This window comes from Liolophura sinensis, chromosome 5 (assembly GCF_032854445.1).
Source record: "Liolophura sinensis isolate JHLJ2023 chromosome 5, CUHK_Ljap_v2, whole genome shotgun sequence".
In the NCBI taxonomy this organism is placed as follows: Eukaryota; Metazoa; Mollusca; class Polyplacophora; order Chitonida; family Chitonidae; genus Liolophura; species Liolophura sinensis.
In genome coordinates, this window is record NC_088299.1 from 12,423,785 (window position 1) to 12,445,372 (window position 21,588).

At 39.6% G+C, this 21,588-nt stretch overlaps 1 protein-coding gene across 1 annotated transcript in view; it reads right to left on the reverse strand.

Moving 5' to 3' along the window:
• Positions 1-1,404: 1,404 nt before the first annotated feature.
• The window catches only part of LOC135465883 (urease subunit alpha-like), a 28,224-nt gene continuing 8,040 nt past the window's right edge, over positions 1,405-21,588 (reverse strand). Inside the window, 18 exon segments of the mRNA XM_064743250.1 lie at positions 1,405-2,614; positions 3,723-3,846; positions 4,278-4,384; positions 5,267-5,366; positions 6,300-6,398; positions 6,701-6,790; positions 7,620-7,734; positions 8,375-8,619; positions 9,150-9,231; positions 9,689-9,811; positions 10,996-11,204; positions 14,242-14,328; positions 15,687-15,792; positions 16,554-16,633; positions 18,892-18,969; positions 19,753-19,940; positions 20,795-20,939; positions 21,352-21,434. Coding sequence (XP_064599320.1) covers positions 2,499-2,614; positions 3,723-3,846; positions 4,278-4,384; positions 5,267-5,366; positions 6,300-6,398; positions 6,701-6,790; positions 7,620-7,734; positions 8,375-8,619; positions 9,150-9,231; positions 9,689-9,811; positions 10,996-11,204; positions 14,242-14,328; positions 15,687-15,792; positions 16,554-16,633; positions 18,892-18,969; positions 19,753-19,940; positions 20,795-20,939; positions 21,352-21,434 — 2,177 coding nt within the window. The 3' untranslated portion in view covers positions 1,405-2,498.

Here is a 21,588-nt window from a genome sequence, read left to right on the forward strand (position 1 = left end):
GCTTCTTCATATGTCAGGTGCAGATTATCACTTGCAAGGCGTGCAAAGTTTGGGTGCCATTTTTCTAGAAAGTAAGTGATATGCAAAAAGTTTCATGTATGAACCCCTAAACATGCTGAACATCCACGATCTCTGTTAAGAGCCTTTTGTCGCCAATCCCCAAGAAACATGTGAACAGGGTAAAGGGCTACATGTTTCTAAACCTGATTGCCGCTTCGTTTGGGGAGAGGCACAGGGTCAATCCTGGGTCGGATCACACTTAAGACCTTAAAAGAGGAAGTTGTAGCTTCCTTGCTTGGCGTTCTACATTAAGGGGATAATAAAACGACTGGTTGACACGTGCAATGGTTCGGGCGGGGAAGTTTACGTACCTTCGGTAAATCATCTCAGTGATGCAGCGGTGGAAATTCGATCTGCAACAAGAAGGCACATCACATGCATTCTAAGGATTCCGTCGTCGTCATTTGACTGAAAAATTGTTAAGTACGACGTTAAATCCTAAGCATTCAATCACTCTAAACCTGATTACACTCAATCACATTATACTGGCACAGGGCAAACTAGTTAAGTTTCTCAGTACTGAGCACACTGTAAAGTGTAGAATGTATATTGACCGGACAAGAGGATACCAACGCACAACGGCATTTTTGAGACTCAGTTTCAGTATGGCATCCGATGATGATGACTTTCGTCTTCGCAGATTAACCATCTCTCTTATGACGTTACAAACTCATTAACTCAACACATGTTCTAGGGCGCTAAAAGCCAATTACTGCTCTGTAATATTATACATTGAATCAAAGAGTTTCTGTATTGTAACAGTACATTCCAGGTAATATGTATCACTTTCAGGAAAGTTATAGGGTTCTTCAGTCTGTAAAATATCAACAAGTTCGTATAACATTTTCTAAACCTGATTCATTTGTCCAAAAAGCCTAACATTAGAATTGAAATTTATGTATTTATTTCAGTGGTACTCACAAAAATATTTGAATTATACGACGGTGACCAGCATTATGGTGGGAGGAAAATCCACGGCCATCCGCAGGTTGTTACCGGAATAGGACCGGAGGGGAAGGCAGAATGAACTGGACTTGAACTCACATGCTGCGCTACATTTTTAGAATTAAAACAGTATTTGGATACAGCTTTTCGATACGTTTTTCTGTGGTAGTCTTTCACTTTAATTAGGGCAATAATTGAAATCTCAGGTTTAGCGAACTTATGTATCGATTTTCATGCACATTAAGGTTTGTACCCGAGTGAAACACTGAGACAGGACAAACGCATAGTAATGTTTTATTGCAAAGTTAACCGAATAAGGTACATGTGGTAACAAATGAAAACAATCATTTAAAGATAGATTGCAAGAAAATATTCAATAACATAACAATAATAATCGGTAGCAATAAGACATCTGTATAAGGTAAGTGTGAAAAAATTTGAATTTTGTCCGTCCGACACCTATGACTATGCTACATAAAACAATAAAACATGACCCCGCAAAATCACGAGCAGATTATATCATAGCGTGATAGGAAGTCTTTGATTCAACTGTTACTTAAACGCCATACTCAAGAACATTTCACATATATGTCGGCGACCAGACTTGGGTGGAAATAGTACATAGCCCACGACTTTCCCTCATACGGACACAAACCCCCATTACAACTTCCGTTTTTCGGAATTACAAATGTAATTCTGTGTATTTTAGGGTATAAAGTCTTTTTTTGCTGCCAGACTGTCGTTTTTGGAATTCAGGTGCATGCTTGCTACCAAAATGATGGAAAATGTCTAAGCTTTGGGTAGCTATGAGTTATAATGATTAAAGTTTGAAATTCTGGGTGAGGGGACACAAGGAGATAAGTGGTAATGAGACTGCGAGTGACGTCCCCTTGGCGTTGCTAGGCACCCCTCCCAGCTGCCGGCATAGAAAGGTACAGATTTTGACAGTCAACCTATGTCAAGATTTCTATGGCTTCTTTCTCACAGGCTGGGGCAGGTATGCACCAAAGCTTATTGGCCACGGAATGCTTGGGACTGAGCTAAAGCGCTAAACGTTAACATTGTCGCATATGGAAAATTAATGGGGGTCTGTGGCCATACGACGCGAGAGGAAACTCGCATGAGCTGAACTTGAACTCACAACGACCGCATTGGTAAGAGGCTCCTGTGTCCTTGCGCCGCTCCTGGGTGACTGGGCTAACCACCTCGACCACAGAGGCCCCAGATATCGCATGTCCATGCCAACGTAATGCGTATTGTTTGATAATAATGATGTGCTTGATAATCTTTACAGCGATATTGTATAATATAATATGAGGGTCTCTAATATCATTCTATTTCACCTAAAAGAAGTATTCCTGAGAAATAACCGTTGCCCTATCTATGAATCTCAATTGTACATCTGTGACAATTCATGTTACTGATCATGGTCGCTGTCAATTAGTAATTGTGTAAATACGAGCATGCGCCTCATACAGAGGTCAGGAAAAACGTTAAAACATGAAGTATCTCTGCGCAAGCGCGAGTCGGTTAGCCGGAGGGCACGTTAGTTGCTCTTCGTCGTCGTCTTCGGTTTTTTTAATGGTTACCTTGTAGGAGCCTGGATCAACTGTGGACAGATAAACATATGTGTTACTTGTCATTAGCACATGTGCAAGAAGATACATGTATTGTAGTGTTATTGGTAATTACCACGTATATTTTTATATTATTTAAATTGTCGATTTGCACCGTCATTCTTCAGACTTTTTGCACTTGAAGAGAAGTATTATGGGTGGAAGTACCCGGAGTAAACCACCTTCTGGTAAGTTACTTGCAAATTTAACCACGTGAGACATAGTCCTTACGTCAGATTGCTGGGAGGCGAGGAGTCTTCAGTGAACTTCGTGTAAGAAGACACAAGAGAGGACCGTCGACCAAGGTTTGAAGGAAAAGACTGCAACTGGATTTCATTTTCATCAATTTTTTCTAGCATACACATGTAGTGTATTTCAGCGAAATCATGCGTATCAAGACAGCGAAAGTGTGCTATTTCAAAGCAAAGAGGACGCAAGGGTTTCTGGTCAGCGCAACTCTTTGTAAATTCGTTGTACAGGCTGTGTGACACTGAATGTAGTGAATACATACTACCTTGACATGTGGACTTCCAAAGTCAAGTCTGGTGCAACCACGTTTGACTCGCAAAACGTGGCACTCAGTGGAGTGAATACGTCGACAATCGGCTGATTCTAATTGGCTTAGTGGTTTCTACACAAGAGCTTGCTTACACTGGAGCATACTCCTTACAGCGCATGAGCCGTTCTCTATTCTAACGCTACATCATTACCACCACTTGACATGTTTGACTTTTGGAACCCACTTTTGTACTTTTAAACAGCATTCATCATTGAATGGTTTTAGACGTCAACTGGAATCATGTTTAGCCTACTTTAGATAAAGAGACGCATGTGTCTCAAATATTAATAGACAAAAAGGTTCAGGCAGATTTTATGTTGCCTCATCATCGTGTGTGATCTTGGTGTTTTTCACATTTTCTGAATACAAATGTTTGTGAGCGGCAGTAGGGTAAACCGCGGGTAGAAAGCTTAGCATGCTATCCCGCGGAGAGCCAATTAAATTTCAATAACCTCATTTGCTGGTTGTCGTGTTTTTTTTAACTACACACGCTAAGTAACGTCCGACAGCAAGAAATTTCCCGGAAGTAATCAATGACTTACTTTTGATTTGCGGTAAACAGTCATTTAAAATCATGCTTTTCTTGTTCAGTCCGCGACAACCCTTAACTGGTTCCAACTTTTTGCTTAAGCCATACTGGCTAGCGACGCCCTTCTTTATGGAAATCTATTAGAAACATATGGTAAGAAATAAATAAATAGATTATGACATCATCGACAAAGTAAGAAAACATCGTTCAGTTTAAACTTAAATTTCCGTCAATACAAGGCTATTAGACTAGTGTAAACAATAATATAATCAACTCTCCATATTAATGATGTAAAGAATAAAAAATGTGTGGTATTAAAATCGTACATTTATGAAGAAGGCAACACTTCTACACAGGATGATAGCTGGAATTGCCCAAGAAATGATACGAGCAAAACATTTTGAGTTGACCATACCATTTTGGTTTTGAATTCGAATCCGATTACAAGATATCTCTTTTGAGGCTAAGCCATCTACTGAGAGAGTTACAATAGTTAACTGCCCTTCTTCAGGTGTTGCGTGAGAAGATCTTCACATAGAGCGACAACTCTGGATTGTGAGTACTCTACCTCAGACACAAAAGCCACTGAGTGATTTCCAATTGCTTTTCCATAAGCACCAAACATTTTCCGCTGCTTAACCGGTTCTGGTGTTGGGATGGAAGCGTTTGGCATACCTGTAAACCCAAACATTTTCAAAGTCATAATTCAAAGTCAATCACGTTTAGCAACAGAAAAAAATACAAACACTGATAAAATTTTTATAGTAGAAAACAAATGGAAAACAGATAAATGCGTCACCGAAAAACACACCAAAAATTATTTTTACTTTTTGTTTTCATTTTTAAACTGAATTAAATGCGATCAAAAGCTGAACTTCTGCGCTGAAATTTTTTGTGGAGATGTTAAAAAGGTATCTTATTTCTATTTTCTCTTTTATACCTTTATTCAATTTTCAGACGTCATTATGTAACAAAAAGCCATCCATAACTGCATTATTATTATTCAGTCACAAAAATGTGTAAAACAAAAAGCAATATTACTCCAGTAATGCAGTATAAAATATAGGAAGTATTTGCAGCACGATGGACACGACGTTAACAATCTATGCGTCGAAACAGACATTCGTATACCAGCCGTCGACTAATAAGGACGTTTGAGGTCAATAATAATTGACCTCAAATAATAATTCGTATATAAAGTCAGAAAAAAGGCCGGAATCATGCAAAGAGAAGCAGTCAGCAGTTTTCAATGACGTTGAAAAGACGCAAGGTATGTTCTGTGCGACTGAGTGAAATCAGTATCCAAATCGTGTACCATGCTAGAATGTTAGTTGTCGATAACAAAATGTGTATCTGGGTTGCACTTTGATTACAACTGTTCATATATCCAACGAGGCGATCTAATTCAACGCGATGAATATACAGCCCCTAGCATCAGGTTAAGAGGCACCAGACACAACCATGAAGCAGAGCACCATAGATTCGACCGGCAAAAGTGAAGGTGTAGAATAATGGTAGATTTGGATAATGTGTTTTCCCTTTCAGTGTACAACTGACCCATCTGTGCCCAGGCTATTTGTCCTCCTTTGATGATCATCTCAGGCTTGGCGCCGAAGAAGGCAGGCTTCCAGAGTACCAAATCGGCAAGCTTCCCTATCTGAAAACGACGAAGGTATAAACGAAGTGAGTGGAATAGAATTTGAGTACATGGTGATTATTGGGGCACAGATCATGTGATGCGAAATCCCGTTTCTCATCGTGAATGTTTTACAAAATGATACGACTGACACGTGAACACATCATACATCATAAATCTCGATATAAGCGTGATTTCACCTCATTCTCAAATAGAACCAATCCTACTTCCTTCGTCAGGTCGAGATATCAGATCTATATACATATGATCCATTTTGGGGGGGCCGGACTCCTTTCAGAGGTCAACCCATCGTTTGATTCAGAATATATTTATTTATTTGATCGGTATTTATGCCGTACTCAAGAAAATATTTCCCTTATACGACGGAGGCCAGAAGTATGGGGGGAAGAAACCTGAGAGGGCCCGAGGAAACCCACGACCATCCGCAGATGCTGACAGACCTTCCCACGGATGACCGGAGAGGAAGCCAGCAATAGCCTGATTTGAACTCACAGCGACTGATTTGGTGAGAGATCATTGTGTTACGCTAGCACGCCATCTAATCGGCCACGGAGGACCCTCCCACTAAAGATGCACATTCTCTCTTTCCGCGCATGGTACCATACAGCTGTCAGACTGGTTGTGCATTTACACAACCCTTCCTCGACAGTACAGCACTTTAAGACCTCTTAAATACCGTGTTCTCCTTTTGTCCCACTATTCAGACAGTTAATTTGAAAGAAAACGCTGACCACCAATAATAGCATAACAAACAGATGTTGCATATGATGGCAAAGTGATATTATTGTTTATATTGTCCGCTAGTCATTCATGTATAGTAAGATTTGATAAGTAAAACATTCTTGAGTACAGTGTGAACACAACTCAAATAAATAATAAAGAAATTTATAAATCAGAGAGCGCAATGCGCAATATTAACATATGCCAACTGACCTCCACAGATCCGATCACATGAGCCATACCGTGAGTAATAGCTGGGTTAATCGTGTATTTCGCAATGTACCGTCTTACTCGAAGGTTGTCGTTGTTACCCTGAAAAAGATAAGACGCTACATAGTTGTAACCGATTTGCGGTCCCAGGCTGAGAGGCATGCGCATTTCAAAAGTACCCCCCCCCCCCTCCACCGCAACAAACCACAACTCTCCGCGCAATCAAGAACGAGAAGTACACCATTCGTCCCAAAAAACAACACCTCCAAAAGAGCTACTACTGGCAGCATCAAATAATAGCTTTATATGATTCAACAGGAATTGGGACACAAAAATAAACAATCAAAAGGACAATAAAAATATACAAAACTGCCCATAATGTCAGAATACAGTCGTTACGTCACCTCCTCCTCCGGAAGAGCTCCTCTGAACCGTTTCATCTTGTCTGCTGTCTGCCAGGTCCGCGTTACAACCTCACCAATTCTGCCCATTGCCTATAAATAACATGTAATGTCGTAAATGCAATATAGCAAAAGGAATATAACTATATGCGTGGGTTAGCAACTTGGATCGAACAATTCAAGATTTCCTGCAAGAGCCAGCGAAGTTTGTGCTATCTAAATCGCACATACTGGCCACTTTGTGAGGTGAAGGTGTCCCCCAGTCCACAACGAAAAGCCAGTCTGTCAAAATTCAACAAGATGTACTCTATTAGATGGTTTAACGTAAGCATAGACAAGTACTTGTTTTAGCGGAATTATAACATAATGCCTTATGCTACGCTCCATACACATTTGTCTGTTAATTTGTAATAAATGATGTGAAAGAAATATTAATTAATCTGTACTTTTCCACACTTGCCTATCGTTTAACATTGTAGCTATCCTTCCGAATAATTAATATGGGACGCCGTTAAGTAAGGCTAACTAGGATCTTACATAGGCGACGTGTTGAATAAAACAGCTACGTAGGCACCTACGTTGTATATTTTACAGTTGCAATCAAAGTGAAACTGAAATACGTATTTCCAGTCACAACTTACAAAGTGCCATGGTATTCCATGTGGATACTGATGGAATTTACCACCCGAGAAAACTGTTAACTGCTTTTAAATCCTTAACACGAAAGTCTTTGGCATATTTACATAATCAACTAGCATCGAAAGTTCTGCAACATCTGGATAACTTCTGGATACTTTGATAGTCGAAACTACTAAGACTAATTTATAACACTGGTAAGTCAAGCAGGCTATATGACTTAGAGCATAGACAGTAAAACCAGATGAAACCAACATGTTGATAACGTCGTGGAGAATGTAGATACCTGTGAATCCGAAGCCATCATGCTGATAGCCCCTATATCGTGGAGAATGTCCTCGGCAGCAATCGTCTCCGCTCGGATACGGGACTCGGCAAAAGCGACGTCCTCCGGGAGGTTTCTGTAAAAAAAAAAGATCCCTGCATAAATGGAAATGTTAAAGAGGTTTCGTCATGTCTGCCGATGATGTGAAACAAGAATTTGACATCATGAATAAGGGGTAAAAATATTGCAAGGAATGTCCGTCTTTGTAACTAGTTAACTGTTTTAATCAATGACAAGCCCGCTTATCTTAGAAATTGACATAAAATCAAAATGTAACAGTTCGTCATTCCCGAAAAACTAATGGGTAGATGAGCGGCCATGCGGACGGACGGACGGACAGACGGACGGACATGATCACCACAAGCTATAGACAATGAACAAAATCACACATGCAGCACAATCCTCTCTATAATTACATATGCCTAGAACACATCGAAAGGACCCATTCCTGAAGTTAATCTGGAAAACAGTTCAGTTCAATTCGTTCACTTGTCGGACATGACTGATTTGTCTTGCTCGACTTATTTATCTGACTTGACTTATTTGCTCGACACATTTGTCTGACTTGACTATCTTACAGGACTTGAATGTTTGGTCAAACGTCACTCGTTTGTCTCACTTGAGTCGTAATTGACTCTCCTCACTTGTATGACTTGACTCATTTGTCTGACTACACTCATTTATTGTACCTGACTCATTTATCAGACTTGACTCACTTGTCCAGATGATGACACACCATCAACATGTCCAGATGCTCATCGATAGTGTTTTTCGTGTATGGTCGGGTGGGATTTGTAGACGACGGTAAGACGTTAGCCTCTCCACACACTTTCATGATGTCAGGCGCGTGACCACCACCAGCGCCCTCTGAGTGGTAAGTATGGATTGTCCGCCCCTTAAAAGCATCAATGGAATGTTCGACGCATGCGCTTTCATTCAAGGTGTCGGTGTGAATGAGAGTCTGAAAAGAATGGTGAGGGAAGTCAGTTTCGCATCGTCACCTGTATGATACGTCATGACGTTGTGTCACTTTATCTCTGTGAGGTACATCCGTCGTACACAGGTGGCCATGTAAGTGTGCAGCGAGCAGCAACCCTCATACACGTCGGTACTGCTACGAATGTCCTGTTAGGTATTTTACATTTATTTTAGCAATTAATTATAAGATATTCTGTTATCATTGCTGCTGTTTTATTTTAGTAAAATTGAGTCAAAGTTCTCTTTGGGAAACGAGGGAAAAGAAGAATTGACGAAATAATCAGCAAAATGTGGAGACTATAGCATATACGTCAGCGAATTATAACAGACACGGTGAAATAACGGTTTCCTCATATCTGAATTAAAACGAAAGGTTAGGGTTATCGTATCGGTACGTGTACATGCACGTAGCCTTGAGGTATTTTATTATACATATGCCCTACATAATTCGATATTTGATCAGTGGCTAACTCCGTATTTATCGGATAATTTCTTGTCCTCCCAGATGAGTACCTGTATGTCATATTTTTCGGCCACTCGGAGGCAAGCATCAATGGCAGAAGGTGTCGTCCCCCAGTCTTCGTGAAGCTTCAACCTAAAATCAAAACAATAATATTTAACTGATTTTCACTGATTGACTGATCAAGGACAAGTTTTGGTTTTTACAAATCGTATCAGCTAAGCAAACAACACGAACAAATCAATACATGTATCACTGCTCAAACCAAGTAGGCTATACTTACATAGTGTGTCATATTAAAGGGAAATAACTCTGGTTTAATTACCAGGATCTTTCTCAAACGCTGGAAACGAGGATGAGCCGGATGATCATATAGGTAAACATACACTTTAAGGGTAGATCTTTTTCCACCTCACAACTCACCAAAGGAAAAACCAGAAAAAATATTGCTTTAATGTCTATCGTATATATAAGGAGACTGATGTCAACACGCAACCACCAAAATGAGTGTCACTATTGAGTTTTACACACACGAAAGACTTTCGTTTTGTTTTACTGTTTTTTTTCTTTCGTGGGAGGTCATTTTCTTTACCCAGCTGCCCCGGCAACGATCTGGTCCTCAAGGTCGACGGCCAAACTGTCCGATTTAGAAGAGTTTCCTTTTCCGGTAAATCCAAAGTTAAGCGGAAAGGCGTCGGTACTTTGCAGCATGTGACTGAAGAGCGAAAAATTAACATGATCAACAATTGGCAAAACAAAATTGAACACAACAGATATTATATAAATAAGATGTGAACATAAAGCGCCTTATTTAAGCATTGCCCTGTGCGCCTTTTTCACACATAGAAAATAGCCTGTACAAACATAATGATGAAGTAGGTTAGGTAACGTCTTCATCCACTTCGACTTGGTGCACAGATACACGGGTTCAAATAAGTGTCACGTGATCATCAAGTGTACGTGTATTCATACCGTAGCATAACAGATTATATATTATCCCATAAATATATAAAATGTAATTAAATAAATATATTTATTTATTTATTCGATTAGTGTTTTGGGCCGTTTTCAAGAATCTTTCACTTATGCGATGGCGGCCATAAACATGGGAAAGAGAAATCCACCACCTTTCCACGTACGGTCAAGCAGGAAGCCAGCATGAGTTGCATAGACTCGAACTCACAGCGGTCGCTTTAGTGAGAGGGTTGTGGATCACTGAGCCGCTCTGGCACACTAACCACGGAGGCCCCTTTAAGGTATACGAATACACATGGGGACATGTTCAAATAACATAGCATGTGGTCACACCATCCCAGTCAGGCTGTACAACACGTATACACAGCATACGGTAACCTTGTTACCACTTGCTGCAGTAGGTTCATTACACGCACACGCAAAATCTGCGTCATTTTAATGTTTTCTTCTCCTTACATTAAAATAACCGTGCTGAGACAATCCTACAGACTGACAAATTATCTGTAACTTAAAAGGCCTATCTCGCATCTTACACCATTAATAGGAAGAGATGTTAATCTACTCTTACAATAACCCCATTCTTGATCTAGTTATGTACTTTACTTTTAACTTTAGCATCTCTATTAGTTGCTCTGTCGTTCTGTCGCTTGGCTGTCTGTTTGACTGTCTGTCAGATTTCCTACGTCAAAGCTGCCTTTTAACATAGGCCACTGATTTGCCGTGGGGCCTGAGTGTAAAAGGACACGAAAACATTATCCGCGATATCATAGCTATTGCGAATATGCGCTTGTCTTTTGAGAGAGTTCAGCACAAATATGTATTTCATATTTACATATACAGGGGTACTGAGCACACGTCTTGCTGACGGGTTAATATGATTCTAACGATAAGCCTTAATTTACTAGGTTTGACTAATTAACATACCGAATATGATTGGGTCCGGGCGAGCACGTGGTCGCATTGGTTCCCGTAGCGGGTCCAGTGCCCCCACCATACATAGTTGTTATCCCGGAAGCAATGGCCTCCCTGCAGAGCTGAGGGCAGATGAAGTGGACGTGACAGTCCAGGGCCCCGGCCGTCAACAACTGACCCTCTCCGGCAATAGCCTCAGTGCAGGCTCCCACCACCAACCCCTGCACGAAGGGAAATATTTTTATCATTTGTTCTTCAACTCCCTACGTCACGCGCGACGTTACTTTACTTTAATCGAGACCATTAATCAGAAGTAACTTGTAACTTCAAACTAGAATACGTAAACGAAATACTTTAAATACCTTCGCATTTTCACTAGTTTGTTTGAACAGAGTTAAATTCATTCAAATAGAGTATTCCATTTTAAGGGGACTTTATATATGGAACATAATGGTAGTGTTGGTCATCAGAAGCCTACCCACTTAGCTCTAACTCAAGTTTTGTTATAGTTCTTACATAGTACATCTACATAGTACAGAAAACACGTCACAAGAACTACTTGTCATTGGCCAAATGTAAACGACAAAGTGGAAAAGTCCCTGCCTGGTCACTGACCAATGTTAAATTGCTCCACAAAGACGACCACTGAAGTAAAAATATTTACATGCTCTCATTTCTATTCCAGAAAGATTGAAAAATCTGTTAAGGTATTTGTAGATATCCGCTCCTTTAGGCATTCTCAAACTAACTCAGTGTTAAGTAAATGTACAAGTAAATTTGCACTTATAATATTTTTCTCTATATACGTGTAATAGGGGTTATATGTGTGTAATAGGGTCTTCCCGCTTGGATCTAGGCCACTAGCATAAGCAAACAGAATTGTATGCCGTCATTATTGGCTTAGTCGCCTTACCTGAAAATTTGAAACAGGTTTACAAATAAATGTTAAAGGTTCAGTAAGATTCTCTGTTTGCAGTTCATTTCTATTTTGAACAGGTCTGCTACATGAGCGTTCTGATTAATTCTTGTTCCAGATTCGGTTAAAGTCATATTCCTCGACATCGCATGCACGGCTCTCTATACTGGCTTTTCATCTTTGCCACCACTCTAGGCTCGAATCTAAGGACTTCAAGTGCCTGTTAAATCGTATTGTGCATACTAAGAAAAAAGTTTGTTTGCTATAAAGGATACATGAAAAGCTTGCTTTTTATTTCTTCATGTGGACTTCAGGATTTGTCCTAACATATATACAAGAGTACAAGAAGTTTCGCAGTTTTCTGCTTAAAGCCTAAAATGGCTTTATTCAAAAGTATAAAGGCCCGGAAATAATATAACCTACAGACGTAGACGATGATAGGTGTCCTAACTAGGTGTTAGGAGGAACTGTCCGAATGGATTGGGGAAGGGCGTTAAGGTGGTCCCACATTCCCAGTAGGTTCATCAATAACGTCATTTCCGAAAATTAAGAGATATAAAATATGTCTTAAAAACAAAATTTTGTCCCTGTTTTTTGGCATAACTTTCTACGTCTCACTTAAAACCATAACTTCCGATTTATAAATCCTTTACATGTACCCTTTAACATCACTTAATGTTTCACCACCTTACCTTGGACTTGTTCATGATTTTTGTCCACAATTTATACTATAGCGGCTGTTGTGATGCAATGCGGTCATATGCGCTGTGCCGCATGCGCTGTCGGGAAGTACACATGATAGGGTTGTTCGACTGTATGCAGAGCACTTATGACAGAGTCTTACTGTTCAAACTGAATGGCCTGTTACAGCCGGGTTTTTTTTGTGTGCTCCACTTTATCGCTGAATACTTGTTTCGAATTTTAATACCAGTCACAATGAACGCCTATTCCCGCCTATTCCCGCCTATTTTTTAATCGGCCCTTTTTACTGTAAATCATGTCTTTTGATTTGAATAATAGCCGACAAAATGTGATGTGATTTCCTGAAATCTTCTTATTTTTTCTATAGCTTAAATTATACATACACAAAAGAAACCCGACTCTTTTTTTTAAATTAAGTATTAAGTTTTCACACTGTTGTGAAAATAACTTTGTTTACTTACTGGAGTCACGCCTTCCATCACGTCTGGGTTACCAGCTTTTCCAATGCCAGCAATTTTACCATCCTGAAAAGATAAAGAAAACCATTTGCCTCTTGGATGAACTCTGACACATTACTCTGTAAGCTACGCTCCGCCCCCGTCTGCATTTGAGTATTAATGATCATATTAAAGTGACTCAATATGAGCTTTACGCAAGACGCTATTTCCATCTAGTTTTGCTAATGGGCATATGTGTATCTTACCTTAATCCCTACATCCGCTTTGATAACTCCTGCCACAGCGTCCACGATAAGGGCGTTGGTTATGACAGTATCTAGAGCCTTGGAGGCAGGGATATTAGCGGCCTGACCCATGCCTTCACGCAGGACCTAGGGTAGAAAGTCATTGAATCACATCAGTAAAATCCCCCTATGACACTGTGACATAGGGTAGGAGATTAATGACTGATTTGTATGAACATTTTTTGGAGCAATTATATCCCTCGAGCTTAATCCAGTTAGAAAGTCAATGCCACAATAGACAATTTAAAATTCAAGTAAGCATCATCGGATAGACTGTTTACAACTATATCTAAGAGCACTTTTATCCATATTTTTACACTTCTTAAACTGAAATTAAATGCGACCATACGTATGTTTGAATTCTAAAGTGGACTTTGTGGACCATTCTGTCAAAGACCATGGCGTCAGGTCACGTTTCACATTATCTAAGTAATATTTTTCGAGGATAATAGGAGCTATTCTAACATTAAACGCTGTGTTTAAAGGAAAAAAAAAACTCTTGTGACGTCACCTCAATCTACATGTATAACACCAGTTACATGGTTCACAAAGCTAACCACAGAATTCAAAATATTTAAATGCATTTAACTCTAATGCATTTAAAACATCTGCAAGAAGTAGATGGAAGTGTTTTTAGGCATAGTTTTCAGTTATCCACTCCGTGAGCCTTGCTTCATTTCCTCCTGCCTTTCACGTTAAGACTTTACATGATCAAATAACAAAAAAAAAAAAAAAAAAAAAAAAAAAAAACATAAACCGATAGGCCTACTCCATTGTCCAGGATGAATAAACCACGATCAGTCTCTCTTGTTGTCTCGACATTTAATGACACCTTAAGGCTGTAAGCTTCTGAAATGTACACGTTGTGAGCTATTTGGACGTCAGGAGTAGAGTTTACCTTTCCACCGCCGAATTTACATTCATCTCCGTACACAGTGCAGTCTTTCTCCACTTCTATGATCAATGATGTATCACCCAGCCGCACCTTAGTTGATGTAAGAATTTAAACAATGAAATTCATATCAGTATTTTCGACCAAAAGCATGAGCACTGTGAATATACATGACATTTGGGGATCAATGTTGTCGCGATGAAACAAGCTCATGCACTATGAAGTAAATGCTGAGCTTTTGTCATCACAGGAATTTTGCATATGCAAGTTACTGCCCCTGCGTCGAGTGTTTTAATAAATGCCGAGGCTTATAAACACGATGTCTAGTCCCTAGAATGATAAGAAAACACAAGAGAATTTTATCCTCCATTTACGAATCAGTTTTAGAAGGAAATGAAAATATTCAGTTCCTGCCATTGTGGCAATAGGGCCGTCGTTTATTCGTGTGGTGTAAAACAATCTGGTGACTTATCTCGCGTCTTAATTAGTAAATTAGTTAAATATATAATACACCTTGGATTTTGCAAATTGGAATAAAAATAGACTTCATTTTGGGGAAAAGGGTCGTTTGACACCTATTCATAAGCATGCATATATACAAGTTCTGAAATTCAGAAAGGGGAACAGACTGTAACGTTAAACTAATACTAGTTCTAGGTAAAGGAAAAAAACCGGCTGGGTTTGCATCAGTTTCTACATTTAATAAGACAGGAAGATATGCAAATAGTTTACACGTCAAATCACAAAGACATCCTATTGCCTCGCAAACGTCAGAAAACCATAATTGTCCCTACGTCTATAGAAATATCTCTGCACCCACGAACTTATGTAATAAGCGATAATAAACTCAGCATAGCCCTTAACGAAATACGTGTATTTTATCAGAAGATCATTTTAGCTTCAATTTACGCTTGTAACATGGCATATTCCTATCCTGTGCTGAATTACTAATCCTTTCAAATCGCCTATATGTGGAAGTTACAGCCAAATCTAAACCCACGACATTTAGGAAAAGTCTTAATCACCTTGTCCCCAACTGTGGGTCCGTAAATGCTCGCGTAAGTGTCTCGTGGTATGGTAGCAGTACTTTTCATTTCCCTTACGGAAGTCTGCAAAAAATGCGAATGGTTTTTTGTGTTTAAACAACATCATTAGACAAAGGAACACGCACGAATTATTGAAGCATATAGTGGCATGTATAAATATAAGATTTAACTTTCAGTGTTAAGTACACGTGCCATAATTATTTTAAGCGTACATCGTATTTTTTTTTCTGTCTTTTTGTATTAAGTGCCAAGTTTTAAGAGCAAAATACAACGTGAAAACATCATTTATAATTAATTCTTGCATTACTTTTTATCGATGTTGTCCTTCAGATGACGTTAAAACCCCTCTGATGACAAAGAGAGACAAATGAAAAATTTCAAAAATCCACCATTTCTCGTATCTACCTCAGGAACATGACGGAAGCCCATCTTGACGGCTTTGTCCACAATTTGTTTGACTTTCTTGAGATCGACTTTTCCATCACACAGGCCATTGCCACCTCGTACAATTCTGCCAGAACAAAAATAACACTATTACATCTGTAAATCTAAATTTCAAGTATATGCATACCATTCATTTCCAGATATAATACTATATTTTGACATTAGCCATGGCCTTAAACTAAGCACATGGCAATATTTCCGTTATATTACCCCAGAGCGTCAATTCCTTAGACCCTAACTAGCTCAGATGGTAAAGAGCCCGCAGGAACACTAAACGATTATCAGACCCTTGACCAATGAGGTCATGTGTTCGAATCCAACTCTGGCTGTTTCAGCTACTGCATTAAATCCAGTGGCGCATGTAGATAACTTCCTACGAGCTCTCCAGTTTCCACAACCAATAAACTCCATGATTTTGTGCAAAACATTAAACAACAATCAAACAAATAAATAAGTCAAAACCAAAAAACTTCAAAAAATTTTGACCTATATGCATAGATTTTTTGCAACACCCTACTATACATCAGGCAACATCAGATTAATAGTTCACAAATTGTGAAATTGCAGAAAATGATGATCTCTGGATGACGTACATTCGGGACCATGCAGGTTGGATCTAAGTCAAGACTTTGATGTTAATTCCTTCAGTGTGTCTTTCAACATGTGCACTGGATCACAGAAGTCCTTTGTTGCACATCCAACAAGGCCACGAGTGCAGGTCGTCGATACTCCATGTTTTGCCACATACGTGTACTACTATGTCCTATAATGGTTAAGTAACAACCTGCCATGCTAAAGTTCATTTCCGTCATGGCTATACCGACTTACTTGTTCCCTGATATTTCCACCAAGCTCACAACTTTCGTCTCCCCTGGCTCGAACCTCACAGCGGTACCAGCCGGCACATTCTGAATTAAAATCAAAGTGTCATTACTAAAGTGAAGGACAGCTCCTGACTAATGTTTATGTCCACTGAAAGACTACCATTCAAAGTATCTTGAACTGGCATTAAGTATTTTTCAACCCGGTTAAAGTTTAGTGAAACTTCGTTTTGACACAGCTTCAGCACGTCTCCATTACTCTAGCTCTCTAACGTCGAAAGTATTTTCCTTATAATAGTCTAAGTAGTAGCCTAGTTGTGGACTTTGGCGATGAAGACCCCAGTGATAAATATAGTATTCTCGGAAATTGGACATACTGGTCGAATATTTCTTCCTCTGCTTGAACTGTTGCTACAGCAGGCCAACTATATCATTCACAAGGAAATCCAGTGACCCTGTTTCAATACTCTAGCTGCAGATGCACCGCCAGGGTGTTCCTGGTTCAGGTCGTAGCCTCCGCAGGGGTTGTTCTGGTGACTTTCACCCGAATTAAATGTATAGAAAATTACAGTAGGATTGTTGTACAACTAGATAGACAAATGGAAATAAATCTAAGTACCACTGAGGCTGATCTAGGCACTCGACTGTCACTGGATTTTATGCTTTAATTTTGTAGCGGTGGCTTCTAAGATGAGAGGAGTGCTGGCCTAATTATCGCGGAAGCCAGAGAAAGCACCTCGGCGTGAAAACGACGTTTTACTGTATTTTATAAAAGAAAACAGAAACAGCATCCCTTGTTTGCAAAAAAGAAGAAGGAGGATTCTTCAGTTTTAATAAATTCAGAAAAATGCCGGTATCATGTAAGATTTTTAATTGATTTTAAGCCTTATCTGATGAGTTGCCGTCTTCCCATTGCCATAAACCTTCGACATCCCGAAAGAGTTTTGCACCGACTCAGATATTTGCTATTTAGAAACTGATGACTTAAGGCTCAAATGAACAAGAAATGTATTTGGGGAGACAAATGAGGTTTGAAACAAGACGGTATGCTAATGTCTGAGATATTTTGTGATACTATCGTTGAATATCACACTGATTTTAGGTCTGTGGTGGTCCGTAAGAGATCCAGACCTGTTCCACAACACTTTGTGAAATGCCCCTTCGGTTAGACGTAACTAAATCGTTGTAAACGATCTCAAAATGATGTGTCATGCAGTAGTTTTGTGTTTTGATATGTTACTTCATGCAATGTAAAGGCTAGTCACAGTTTAGGCCGCGCAAGCTGATAAGAACGTGTTTGATTGGATAAAATTCTCAAGATGTCTGCCTTTATTCACATCAGCCATTTATGCACTATTAACATTTTGTTCTACGTGTTATTCCGAGGAAATCTCATCAAACTAATAAAGTGTGATACTTTTTTTTGAGTATCCTGCTTTCGACTGAAATATGTTTTAGCCCTGGGTACTGTGTTGTCCTTTATATACAAAAACTATGGAATGTCTTTGCATGTGACTTTGTAAATAGTTGTCATATACCCGTCCCGTGGCCAGGAGATTAGCGTGCTAGCGCAGTGACACTTGAGCCTCTCATCAATGCGATCGCTATGAATTCAAGGGAGCTCATGCTGGCTTCTTCTCCCTGGGAATGTCTGCCAGTACAGCGGATGGTCATGGGTTTCCCCTGGGCTCTGTCCGGTTTCCTCCCCCATAATGCTGGTCGCCGTCGTATTTGTCAAATATTCTTGAGTACGGCGTAAAGACCACTTGAATAAATAAATATTCTGTCTTCTTGTGGCAGGAGAAGTCCAAAGTGTTTCCGCCACTGAAGCATCATGCCGAAGACACCAGAGATGACATCCCAGCCAGTCACATTAAGCTGACACCGGGCCAACGTCCTGTTTGCTTGCTCTAACCTCATAGTGCTGAGCGCGGCAGCAACAAGCGTCATTTTTAAAATCTTTTATGACTTGTCTGACCCGACCCGGGCTCAAACCATTAGGCCACCGAAGCGGTCCACATGTACTTGTCGTAAGTTACTATCCCAGACTCCTATCGATCCACATATAAACTCCTTCATATTATGCTGAAAACGACACTGGAATCGATGCTAGGATCAGTACTGAAGCATTAAGGTTGTTATGCATGCACATGCAATGTTCTTGTTCTTTATACAACAATCCACCTCCTAAATGCCGCCAAAAGAGGCCTCAAAGTACGTGTGTGTCAAACGTCACCGGTATTATAAGCACAGAACTCCTTATTACATAATATCGAACACACAAACCAATCCTATGAACAGTTTCTTTTATTCACTTTTTCAGGAGTTCCCTATGATGTACTCACCAGTCTCATTCCATAGGACGCTGCCCTATCGAACCTCAGGAATCGATTGGTTTCCAGGAAATGGAAATGGCTGCCCACCTGGTAAAAGAATTTTTGATTTAATCTGTAAAAACCTACATGGTGTAATATCAAGAAGCAAAGTGCTTAATTTGTGTTGCAAACCTTAACGCTGCTTCTTCATTATTTTCCTGAGGTTGATAGAAGGCGGGGAGGGGGAGTTGAAAAGGGGGGTGGGGGAGTTGGAGAGGTGGGGAGGGGGGGGGGGCGCTGTCACAGTGACCATGCATCCATCAACGTGTTGTCATGTAGATAACTGTATTACGAAAGTTTCACAATTCGGTATTTGGATTTAGATCCCGACGACCATCGCAAATAGCAGAAAATCTTTCACAGCTTTTGTCCACACTACATATAAAAAGCGCAAAACGTTTAATTTCGGTTTGACCGTTACGGTACACTTGCAATACATAAATAGGCAGGGCTAGGCAGCCTTCCTAATGATTTTTAATCTCAGGCTATATTCTAATCAATATTTTTGCCGGTCTCCATTAAAATCACATTTTTCAGATGTACACATGAATTAACCATGTTCGTGTATAGCAGGATAAGCGTATATCAAATGTTACAGAAACAAGCCACATTTAAGTAAAGTACGCATCATCTGAAAGGCAATTACGTGAAAATTCCAAATATGTTTATTGTGTTTGGCAGCTAGAAATAATTTAGAAGGTCACTTTGTTTTAGACTGATCTTTTCAAGACTGGAGAGAAGGACGAACCAGGAAAGGAAGAACAACCTGTTATCTTTTCCTGACTGGCGAAATATCCAAATCACGAAAGTTTCACTTATAACCTATTTTACCTGTATTGGTCGGTCACAAAGACTGGTTACTGGTAGGGATTTGGCCGTCCGGCCCTTGTTGAGCTGGATTGGAAGGCCTTTCTTGGGGATTACTTCCCCGGGAATAATATCCAGGGTGGCGTCCGCACTCCCGCTGTTGGCTGCCTCCTGTTTCTGAGTCTGTAACACGATGTTCATGTCCTGTCAGTCTGTTATAACTCTTGAGGTCACACATGATGGCGAGACAGTGTTATATAGTTTGTTCCCTTTCATTTGTAGTTTATAGCTACAGCGTTTTATAGTTTGTAGCTATCTGTAAATTCACTCAAATTACCCTTTGTTAGTGACACGTAACACCACATTTCTTACACATCGATATTGTGCTGGACGTGTACATTATTGCAAAGAAAATGCATTCAGAATATGCTTTTTCTAATTCAAAAAGTTAATTTTCCTAAGCCATTTTTCGAGACTAAGACTCCGTTGTCTGTTTGACATTGATAATAGTAAAGCCAGATAAATATCGGTACGCTGATAAATGTACAGGCCCACACTGGGCTGTAAAAACGACAAACGTTTAATCTGCCTACCTACCTGGAAATGAAACATTTTTACGTGGAAATCAAAATCAGTTGGAGTAAAAATATTTAATTATCAGAGCGCCTTACTGCGCCTTAGGTATTGCATTACGCGTTATAACTTTTCAATTATAACACACCAGCTAGGGTCTTAGCTAAATCCATAGTCTAGAGCATTGTTCTCACTGCAACCGGTCGGTATTTGACCAGTGAGGTCGCAAGCTCAAATCCAACTCTCGTCCAATTCTCTTTTTGACTCTATGTCAGGAAGTTTGTCATATACATACATGAAAATCATGTGGTGGTTTACTCCGGTACTCCGATCTCGCCCGCCCATAAATTTGATAGCTGTCGTGTGAATGAAACTCTCAAAAGTCCAGTGTTAAATTAATACTGACCAAATAAATAAATATATAAATAAGTAAATAAATAAATAAATAAATAAAAATGCATTTTAACGAAACTTCTTCCAGACATGCGAAGACAGATGGGATGCAATAACCACCATGAATACATATTTACCTCGGCGGCTTCATCAAAAATTTCGTGACTTGGTACTGGTAGGAAACTACCGTACAAGGCCAATTCAAGGTCTCCATGCTGAAGGTTGATTGGTCGATGAACTGTTACCTGTGAACCAATGAACACACAACCACAAGATTAATATGTAGATGATCCAAAGTTGGCGCGTACTTCATGACATAATACATCTTGCGCTTAGGTAACTACAAGAGCAGTATTCTATTGAACACTAGATTCCAAATTAACAACTCTGGAATGATTGTGCGATTATATTTATTTTAACGGTTTATTCTTTTGTTATCGTTTAGGACATTCGTTCACACAGAAAATCAGTTTTTATTTTAAATATTATAGATTCGTCTAGTGCAGTACAAGAACCTTTAGAATATCAAATCCTAATTTAAAACGTCGATTTTCTATTTTAGAGAGTCATATACATGTATTTTGACGATCATATTTGATGATCATACCACAGAATCATTGTATAAACAAAGCGTCATATAAGCTTCATGTGACTCACCAATTTCGTGCCGTCAGGGAATGTAGCCTCGATCTGAACTTCAGGTATCATATCCTCTACCCCGGGCATGACTTGACGGTAACCTAGGGAAGTGAAAACATGCGCAATGATATATAGATGAAATAATGACTACTATAAAACCGGCTCTTTTGTTTTCTATATGTTTGGATTGTTTAAGTGGCTTTGTAAAGCTAGTATAATGCAAGTCGACTGCCTAAGCCCTGTTTCACAAAAGTT